Source organism: Brassica napus, chromosome C1, assembly GCF_020379485.1.
Source record: "Brassica napus cultivar Da-Ae chromosome C1, Da-Ae, whole genome shotgun sequence".
NCBI lineage: Eukaryota > Viridiplantae > Streptophyta > Magnoliopsida > Brassicales > Brassicaceae > Brassica > Brassica napus.
The window spans coordinates 16,832,842-16,844,587 of NC_063444.1; the positions used below are offsets into that span (position 1 = coordinate 16,832,842).

An 11,746-nucleotide genomic window follows, 5' to 3' on the forward strand; every position below is an offset into this window, starting at 1 on the left:
TGATAATAACAACTTAAATTTATTAGTTTTCAAAAAATACATTTTACAAAGATTTTAAAAAGATTTTATTGGAAAGAAATATCCATTTCTATTTAAATTTTAAAATAAAAATATTTTATTTATTAAACATATAAATCATGACTTATTACATGTGTGATTTTTTTATTTAAACTTCTTAGAGGACACAACTCTAAATGCTTCTATTATGTAACATTATAATTTGTGTCAATAATTTTTAACATTAATCTAATATTTTTATTAATTGTTAAATTTTAATTTACACCCCCTTTCATATATGAAACATTTAACCTCTTTACATATCATATATATAAAGAGTTAGTCAACTATTATTACGTTGTATATATTCCATTGAGTTAAAAAAACTATTTCATTTTAATATTTAAAAACTATACCCAATTGGTGCATTAATCACTATATATAAAGTTTTACATCCAACCATAAATGGACGAACATTATATATATGAAATACATTAAACATGAACACACTTTTATCATCTATATGCATACTAATGTCATATTATGAATGACATATATATGTCAAAAAGATTAAAATTCATACTCTATTCTATACAAAGAGAACACACATTTATCAAACTGGTTTAATGTTACAATATATAACAATTCCAACAAATTTTAATTTTACCTCGTATTTGCGCCTTCAAAATGCGCCTTTGTTTGGGAGGCTATCACCAGGGCCAACCCTTGGAGGAAGCCATTAAATAATAGCTGCTCCTGCCCTAAATCCTATACAATTATTTCTGACCCTGATTTTATAAAATGTCACCTATAGTCTAGTGGTATAAGCAGCTTTGTTGGTTACCCAATATCCCAAGTTTGATCCTTGACTTTGTCATTTGAGCCTTTTTTTATAATTAGCTTTTGGTCTTCCACAACTCCAGACCGGTACTGGCTATCACCATTTTGCTTCCTAACGTGATCAGGACAATGTCAACTAGGTTGCTATTCCGCAGCTTTTTTTTTAACATTAACAATTCTGAAGATTTGGCATGGGATTATTTATGAATTGTGGAAGGAGTGAAGCTCGTGCTTCCACTGCGGTTTGTCTCACTCGGAGCTGTCTACTTTGAGGAAGGTCTTCATTGTCATCTGAAATAAGTTCACTTTCCTAAAGAACTGTGGTAGCATTTGGTCTACGTTATTTAATCCTCTACATCTTCTGTTTTTGTTCAGTTGTGCTATCAGCCCAATCTGACCATTCCCCATTTCTTCCATCTATTTTAATTTCCCCTTGCTTTGTCTTTCTCTTCTTGTTGCTCTTTTAATTTTCCTTAAAATTTAATATAAAAGCCTTCGATAAAAATGTCTACCATAATTCCTTTTATATAAATCCTTTCATGTTGAATCGTCAGACGGAGCCAGAAAGTTTTTATACCGAAACTCAGAATTATTTTGTGGGATCAAATTTTATTTTAAATGGGATCAATATTCATTATATTAAAACAGAAGTCACAACTTCTCTTCATGTGTAATTTTTTTAAAAATGGACCTTCCCTAGAAAATTATATTTCATTTAATTCTAATTAACATTATGACATCATTAAGATATCACATCTTAAATAATTGACATATATAACAACTCACCTATAAAATTGTCTTATTTTTTAATTATAAAAATATGTTGAGAAAAAAATCTACAAAATCTTATTAGATATTTTAAATATTATTATAAAATGAATCATTGATTAATTTAGTGATTATTACTCTAATATTATTATAAATTAATGTTAGTTAAGATTTTATTATAAGATATAAAAAAACATTGTATACTATTTTCTTAAAATTTCTAATTATAGTATATTATTAAAATAGAAGTAATGAATTCTTTCATGTATTGTTTTATAATTTGGACCATCCTTTATTTTTTTTATTAAATATATTTTATTAAGACTAACAATATATAGTATCTTTGAACTATGTTAATCACAATATCTTTTGATATCTTTTTATTTTAAATATAAATATATATTTAAAAGTTCTAACAAGTCTGTTTAAAAGATTTTAACAAGATCTTAATTTTCAAAAATTATATGTTAATATTTTCATTAATTTCGAAATTAGTTATGAAATAATATTATACATTTATATATTTTAGAATATTAAAAATATAAATTCTATCATTTTATCAATTATATAATCATAATCAATCATTTTAAGAGAAATTATTAATTATTATATTGTGCTAAATATGATTAAATTATATTAAATTGTTAAATTTATATATTTTATTTTTTGTAAGTATTTATATTCGAAATGTAATATGTAGGTAACACGTGTTAATATTAGAAAACTATATAATACACATATATAAATTAACATGTATTTCATCAAAGTTAATAATACAAATCATTTATGCATGATATCTTTTTATTTTAAATATAAATATAAATAAATATATACATATATATATATATATATATATATATATATAATTTTTTTAAAAAATCTTTTGAAAATATTATAACATTATCTAATTTTCAAAATTTTTATGTAAATATTTCAACTAATTTCGTAATTAGCAATGAACTATTATTATGCATTAATATATACATATGTTTAGTTATCATTTATAAAATAAAAAATTACGTTTTTATCATTTTATAATAATAATAGTTCATATTAAATGAGATTATTATATTGAACTAAATATGATAACATTATAATAAATTGACAAATTTGTAAAAACAGTTTTTATAAATATAAAATATTTATGCTAAAAATATAATACGATGATATAACGACTTAACATTCAAAAACTATATAATACATGCATAAAAATCGACATATCTTAGACTTTTGTATATATAATAATATATTATCTGAAATAAATAAATGTAAAAATATTGCTAATAGAAAACTTAGTTTTGAAGGTCGTTGGGTCAAAACTGAATTTAAATTTAATACAAAAATAATTTGTAATATGTTTTTAATGCATATATTAATTTTTTTAATAAATAAATATACCATAAATGATGTAAAAAAAATATTTATGTATATAAAATGAAAATAACCGTGCGGGTCGAAATCTAGTAATTGTTTTAAAACAAAAAGATACATATTTTATGACCCCACTGTTCCTTAATTGCCTCCGCCCCTTCAACTTTCGGTTGCTGGAGATTAGGTTTTAGTTAGTTGTTTTTTTTAACGACAAACGACTATTTTATTACTCAAAATTGAAGTGGTCTGGGTAATCAGACCGAAATAAAAAAAAAACAATAACAAAGCTCTCTATCGAAACACCTTACTATCGTAGCAAAAAAAATCAGAAATCTCATTTTGCGCTCTTGGGATGTGAGAGATCTTGAAGTCCAGAAAGCATATCTGAAGAGTCTTTATCACCTCTAATTATAGTAAAAAAATTTGGCCATTCATGAGGATCATTTATCATTGCAATCAGATCCTTATACTCCATTCAAAAGCTTTGGCATGTCGAATGTCCATGGTCACCGCAGTGCTTCCACTTCTGTATGTAAAGCAGCCTCCCGCCTTCTTAATTTATGCGTCCCCAAAAGTTGAATCTTCCCCAAGCCATCTATCCAAACTCATCCACGTCCACTAAACTGAGTTGTAGAGGTCCATGAGCCATATATCATGCAGATATTACTCTATCTTAAGACTTGTGGTTCTTTTATTGGATGTTCTTGTGGAGATGGGGGTATCGTCTCATTCGCTTTTTGCATATCGTATTAGTTACAAATAATTTCTGTTTATCCCATAAAGATTTTATCATTTTGAGACTTTCATGTATACCTTATTATCCAGTGATAAGATCTCTATCTAATTTTGGTTCCTCAATGCTATTTTTTCTCAAGAAAAGGTAGTCGATATTGGCATAGATACTCATTATTGGAAAGATGTATTGGCTACATGGAATTGTTGATAGTGACCTTGCTTGTAAAACTGGTGGGCATTCGAATAGGCATGAGTAACAATTTCTTCAGGTTCTCCACATCTTAAGCAATAATCATCGCATCGAAAATAATATGTTGTTTTATTTGCATCATAAAACGTTGTTTATTTGCAAATAACACGTTGAATAATATAAAAGGTAATATACATGAAAAAAATATTTTTGTTTTATTATTATCATTATAGAATATACTATATATAATAGCAAATATGTTTTTGTTTCCCGCCGTCATCATTTTATAGAATTTTTTTTTATCTTCTGGTTGAGTTTATCACAATTTTGTAATCTATGGACAAGCTCTTTTTCGTTTATAAGATTCGACGTCATCAAATTGTTTTAGCAAAGTATGTATCCATCTTTGATGTACCATTTTACATGCCTCTTTTTTTTCTGAACAATACAGCCTTTCATACGTCCCTTTTAATTTTTGAACGACACATCCTTTCACATATCTCTTTAAATTTCCGTACAATCTGCCTTTTCACATGCTTCTTTTAATACATAAAAGACCTATATATCCTTTCACATTCCTATTTATTTTTCTGAACAAAGCACTTTTATTTAATAGATACATTGAAGTGTTTTGTTATCTTAAATGCACACCACCATCATTGTCTATATATAATATCAAACATATTTTGCTCTTCGTTGGCGTAATCATTTTTGTAGGACAAAAAGTTAATCCAACTGTTGAGTTTACCACAATTTATTATTGGTTTATAGTTTGTTATTAGGTTATGAAATTTTTCGCCTATATTAGGCAGCATTCCGAACCGGTTTGATTACCAATAGTTATATGAAGAGCTCCATAAACGAATATACACAATTCTTCTTTGAATATATGTGAACATATGAAATTCTTCATAAAATATATGTGATTATTCATTGAACATATGTGACTCCTAACATAGTGTTTCTCAGTTATATATATATGATATATTGCAAGGAGAAGAAGTTACAATTGTTCATAACAAGAATATTTCTAAAGAGAGAGATAGAGAGTACAGATATTTTAGAGAGAGAAAACTCTGAGGAATCAAGAAAAAAGTACTTTAACGGGGACAAGTGGTTGATTTCCATATCTGATTTCTTCCCGACTCTTATATATAAACGCACTAAATCATATTCATCTCTATGCTAAGGTATGTGTTCGGTTTATACACTTCTGAATTTAGATATTTTACAATGGCATCAGAATGAGAGAGGCAAATATGTCGTGAGAGACCTCTTAATTTCTCATGAACACCACCTTTATTTTCAAATTAGTGAGATATCTGGATTTTACCCTTCATTTTATCATCTTCATCATTCCTTCGTAGAAATATTTCTCTCTGCATTTTTGTTATCTCCAATCTCACAGTTGATATGGTACAACTTTGATCTCCCTTGCATGAGACATCGAACTGGTTTGTTGCCACCTCTTGTGGATTTTTTTTTCTAATTTATGTTTGGTTTGCGCCCATATTATGCAGCATACCAAACCGGTTTGATTAACTAATTGTTATATAAATAGCACAATAAACGAACATACACACAATTCTTTGTTGAATGTATGTGAACATACGCAAATCTTCTTGAATATATGTGATTCTTCATTGAACATAATATCTCTTAATTGTTTGTATATATGAGACATTGCAAGGAGAAGAAATCATATTTATTCATAACAAGAGTATAAATATTTTAGAGAGATAAAAACTTCTCAACAAAAGGGCATTAAAACAGCTACAAGTGGTTGATTTCCATCACTGATTTTTTCCGGCTTGCATTTGTTTTCTAATCGTATTAAGTCATATTTATCGTTAAACCATGATAAGATACATGTTCAGTTTTCTAGTATAATAAAATAATAGTTATAAAAGGATATAAATAGGGAAATATGATTAAAATTGTGGTATGTAGAAAAATCGAATTTTTTATTTTATTACTCATAATACAATATAATAATTAATTACAAAAGTAAAAATATAGAATACATGTTTTAAAATATTTGTAGTTATATGAAAATAGTTTTATTTTGTTTTGTTACTATCATAATATAATAGGTATAAAATCTGTAGTATATAGGAAAACAATTTTTTATTACTATCATTTTACAGTGGCTAATTAATTATAAGGTAATCTAAAGGAAACAAATACCGTAAAATACAAAGTCAAATGAAAAGAATCTCAGAGAAGAAAGACCAAAGAGAAACATTGAATTTGGCGTGGTCATACGTCTTTAAGTTCATTCTCATCCTCATCATATGTATCTCTCTCTACCTCTCTTCTTCTTCGAACACATCCTACTCTCTCCGATCAGGTCTTTACTTTCTCTCTGCAGCCTCTCATATTACTCTAGTTTTCTCTCCTATTGTCTAAAATGTTGATAATATCTTTTATATTTGAATTTTCATCTCTTAGATCTTGATTTCTTGTTGTAGTCTTTGATTCGTAGATTGCCTTCTTAGATTCAATGCGTTTGTTGTTTGTTTCTCAACTGCAGAAACTTCATTCGAGAATGAGTCAGGAAGACAGCCAAGCTAAATTATCACATGATGGCGAGAAACACTGGATGTATTTGAAGCCTGTTCGTCTATACGACATGCTTCTATGTCACTCTCCAAGCAAAGTAATGAATTGCTTTCCTTTCTCTGGTCCATTTTGTTAACAAATTTCAACTTTTCTCTATCATCTCATGTGTAATTTAGGTTTTGCATTAAGCTGATTTCTAGTCTGTCTCATGGCGAATGTGTGTTTTTTGCGTCTAATGTTTTCTTAATCTGTGTTTATGCAGCCACGGTTTCTTCGGAGAAACTTGAACTACAAAAATCAAGAAAAGGGCGAGACAAGGTATGAGACTTCTTGTTGTCTCCAATACTTCTATGTTTCATGGTATGCACTTACATTTTTGTGTCTTTTTTTTGTTAGGTCCGCATCTGCTGGGATGGTAGTTTTCAACTTTAAGGACTTTGATAACACAGTGCAGAAAACTCAAGGTCAGTTAGTTTCTGTTCTTCCTGTAATTCCATGTCACTCTCTCTTTATGTTTATCTAGTTTTATTTTATTTTTGTTATTTTTATGTATATATTGTGGTGCAGTTACGAAGAATTGCTCTTGTCCCTTTTGCTATATGCTATGTGCTAACTTCAAGGTGTGCAACTATTTCTACGGAGGCCTAATTAATACATGCCGTTTCATTTTATGCTACTTTGCAATCTGCGGTTGCATATGTTGTGTTCTTGTTTATCTGAGAAAACGTGTTCCAGATGGAGTTTACAATCTATTGTTTCTTGTGTATGTGTGCAGGGGCTGCAACTTCATTTGAATTCATTTCATGAATTACTTGAATTTGAGTTCATGGTATGTGGTTCTTATGGAACTCTCTTGTTTTGCTATGTTTTTTTTGTTTATATATGAAATTATAGTAAAAGAGTGTCTTTCCTATTGTAGACTTCTGAAGAAAACCAGACAGTTAATGTCTCTGTAAGACTTGATGCTTTCAAAACCAAGGTCATTTTCTATAAACTTGGCAATTTGAGAAAACCCTACAACTGTTTAAAATATTAGTTGATATTCCATCTTTTTTTTTACACCAGGACCAACGAAACATTCGAGAAAAATTTGGGGATCTCTCCTTTTGGTATCTTTCAGAAGCTCTTAATTGATAGCAGCAACTGCTTCCTTTAATCTTGTCGATACCTCTTTATAAACCCAACCATAATGTTTTGCAGCTCAAAACCTTTCAAGCGTACACAAGTAGGTGGTAGAAATATCCCCAAGCGGCTTAATGTAACCATTTTACCAATGGATCCTCCCTTTTTAGCCGATGACACAGAAACTGGAACCTCCCTGCTGAACAATGGTAATAGCTCTTCTTGTCCTGGTGGTATACCTTTTCGGCTTTGCGCTTGATACAGTGTCTTGATTTCTCAGTCCATAACTGATTTACAAATGTTTAGGAAATCCTGTGGCAATGATGAATGTACCAGACATAGGTCAATCTTCTGGCTCTGGTGCTAGAGAATCTGAGGGCCCTGCTGCTAAGACTGAGAATTTTTCTTCCAGCATCTCACTTCTCCAGACACGCCAGTTCTATCATTCTCGCACACTTCAGGTGAATCAATCAGTTCCATCACCGACTTCTTCTTTGAATTGCACGTTATGATATATTTTCAAAGTGTAGTTGGCCCCAGTTCACGATACTCTAGTTTGATTGTTCTTGTTCAAGTTTGTATATATGCTTCTGTTTGTATCCCCATGGACCCCATGTGGTCTATATTCTACTGTTACTAACAAAAAACTGCATGTTTGTGGGACAAAGCCAATGACTCTTGAGGAAGTAATGTCTGATCAAGACAGCGACGATGAAGTCGATGATGAAGTTGCAGACTTCGAATATCATCATGTATTCCATGATTTCTTTCCGCACTCATTAAATAAACAACGAAAAAGATTATGGTATACAACGTAACATGCTAATGGCTTTTGAACACTTTAAAAAATGCTGCAGATGATTGATGATTTGGAGGATGTGAGCCCGACTGAAAAAGATTTCATGCATCTTTGGAACTCATTTGTAAGATATCAAAGGTAATATACTTTTCTTACTCTTGAATGCACACATACACACAATCATACGATAGGCGCATGTTTAATGCGAGGTTCATGCTATCTAAAGAATAACTGGTCTAATATATCCACATAATCTTGAATAGATTAGTCCACAAGAATATATGTCTTAGATTCCATCTCTTAATGTTTCTGGTTTCAGGGTGATCACTGATGGTCAGGTTCCTTGGGCATGTGAAGCGTTTTCAAAGTTTCACAAGAAAGAGTTTATCGAATCCAAACCACTCCACTCGTAAATTTCCTCTCGTATATATATTATATATACAGACGTACAAATAAAAAATTAAAGAAAATAACAACGTTTGTGTTTCAAAAACATTCAGATGCTGGAGAATGTTTATGATCAAACTGTGGGATTATGGGCTTGTAGACGCTGTCACCATCAATAAGTGCAATCTCATAATTGAGGATAGCGAAGATGATCATTCAGTCAACACCAACAACAATAACAGTGTAGATTATGGTATTGACCTCAACAGAAATGATACGATGGATGTTGACCATAACGGAGTGGATCTTGGCATTGGCCTAGGGAGGAACACTGCGATGGATGTTAACAATAACAATGTGGATCGTGGCATTGATCTGAACCTTACGATGAATGTTAACCCTAGCAATGTGGATCGTGGCATTGACCTAAATAGAAACGATGTGATGGATGCTGACGAGGATGTCAATGACAGTTCATATCTCTCTCTCTCTTTATCTCTCTAAATTGTTTAGGACAATGTAGACTTTTTAATCTTCAAACTGATAGAGACATTAAACAAAATTTGTTTCTTCTTTCTTTTACTTATTTTTCTTCTTCTAGTTTTATTCATCTTTATTGTTCTATTTCTGGCAAGGTATTTTCTGACCAAGCAATACTGTGAAAAAAATAACAAAGAAATTTAGTTTTTCCAGAAAACTATCAACTTGTTGATATCTAATCAATTTTGTGATAATAAAGCTATGCTATACCATCATATATGGAAATGTATTAGGAATATAAATGTCTATAGAAAGATTTTATATCCCATTTTGTTCATTATTGATAATTGGCTACATAGATAGCACTAAACTTTAACTAAAACATTTGGGTCAATGATCTATTTCCCAACTATTATATAGCATCAGATAGGTACCAAACTATGATTTCGTTCTAGTTCTCCATGAATTTAAAGTTCTAAACTTATTTTTCCCTAAAACAAAAGTCGTAAATTTATTTCTCTCCAAATCAATTATTCAAAACTTAATAATTTATAGACTATGGTTTTTATTGGTTTACTATTAGCCAACCAATTATAAACCAGTTAAATCAATCAAAACTCTTAATTTTTATTTAAAAATTTTGTTTTATCAAAAAAAAATTAATGAGCAAAAATAAGATTCTCAGAAAAGAATTGATTCATGAACATCCACTCCTTCGTTCGATCTCAAACGAACATCTCAATAACTTTACGTAAGCCATATAATTGATTCATCAAACATAATTCTCAGACAAATTTGTTCTCTTTCTCGTCAAACCCATTAAGTCATCAAGAGAGCAATCAAAGCAATATCCTTATTGATTTTACTATCACACTCAATCAAATTCTTCAATGTTAAATGGCATACGAACAAAACTATACGAGTTTTATACCGGTTTCACCGCTCTCTCAAATCTCAATTCCGACTTCGACTCGTCTCTCACATCCCTAATCTCAGCCATCCTCGTCTCTCTCACAGACTGTTATGAACTTGGTTAGATCTGGCAGCGGAAGGGAGAGATGTGGGAAGAGTGGAGGTTTGAGGCGGCGTAGGAGTAGCGATTGCGACTGGGTTGAGGTTACTCCTCATTGCCTCATTGGTGACTACGGAGGGAGGATGGAGAGAGTAGGTGTTAGATCATATTTTGCTATTTTCACTTCTATATAAAATAGAGAAGATGAGATATGCTCCAATGTATTTCTCTAAAATAGCAATCTATAAATGTAGAGTAAAAAATAAATAAATGTTATTTTTTTCTCTATAAATAGAGGAAAAAAATAGAGATCTCTATTATAAAAGAAGAAATAGAGGTGTACTAGACCAATTTCACCTCTAATTACTATTATAAAGGTGGAAATAGCAATGGGTTGGAGATGCTCTTTGAGATCGTGATACACATATGTTGATGATTCAATTTTATTTTCTGGGAATCAAAAATAGTTTATTAAATTTTTGATAAATCATTTAAAATAAAAATTAGAGTTTTGACTAGTTAAAATTGGTTGGTTAATAGTAAAACAATAAAAAAACAATGGTCTATGGGTTATTAAGCTTTGAATAATTGGTTCGGAGAGAAATAAATTTACAACTTATGATTTAGGGAGAAATAAGTTTAGAACTTTAAATTCATGTAGAACTAGAACGAGGTCATAGTTTGGTAGATATCTGATGATATATGATAGTTCTCGTTGGTAAATAGATCGTTGATTCAAAACATTTAATGGTTTTTTACATATTTCAACTGCTTTCATAAAAGACAAGTTATAAATTTTGCAGGAATCATAAAAGATCCGAGATTTATAGTGGTTTACCAATTAGGGACTTCCATATATTTTACTATTGTTTTTAATGCTGGATAACTATTTTATTATAAACTATAAAAAAATATTACAGAAGTCTGGTAGCACCACTTTAAAGCGCCATATACAATTCATGTTTGACAGTACTTTTTGTTTCATATTTAGATCTCTTGTAAATCTTATCTTTACTAAACTGCATAATTTTGAATTCTCAGAGATTCGAAACACAAAGCTTATGGTGTAGAAACATTACATAACCTCCCAAACAGATGTATCATAGTGCACTATTATCAGTGCACCTTTACCATACTCTCTTTCCTCAAATGTCTTCTCAGACCAGATGTCCTTTTGTACAACACTAATATCTTGAGATGTTCAACAAGTCCAAACTATGTTTAGACTTGTTGTAAAGAACCGGCTAAATGAACATATCATCATGATTATCAACAATTTTACTGTCATCATCTTCTCATCTTCATGAGATGATATCACACATCAATATGCCTGATTCTCTCATGATGAACCAACACTCAAACTGTTGCAATACAATGTTGTATGATCGTGATGTACATCAGGATCATTAAACCAACCAATTACATTCATTCCCTAGCAACTTCCGTTAATGTCATATATTATGTTTTCGTAGTAAAAAAGTCA

The 11,746-nt window shown here is 30.1% G+C and overlaps 1 protein-coding gene across 1 annotated transcript; it reads left to right on the plus strand.

The window, feature by feature from the left end:
• Positions 1–3,650: 3,650 nt before the first annotated feature.
• LOC106418081 (polycomb group protein VERNALIZATION 2-like) lies at positions 3,651–9,354 on the plus strand. The gene is made up of 12 exons (XM_048746151.1): positions 3,651–6,560; positions 6,726–6,781; positions 6,860–6,927; positions 7,031–7,083; positions 7,239–7,292; positions 7,383–7,442; positions 7,529–7,572; positions 7,664–7,794; positions 7,892–8,046; positions 8,443–8,522; positions 8,704–8,793; positions 8,885–9,354. The coding sequence occupies exons 1-12, from the start codon at positions 6,405–6,407 to the stop codon at positions 9,273–9,275; spliced, it is 1,338 nt and encodes a 445-aa protein (XP_048602108.1). The 5' UTR covers positions 3,651–6,404; the 3' UTR covers positions 9,276–9,354.
• The last annotated feature ends 2,392 nt before the right edge of the window (positions 9,355–11,746 follow it).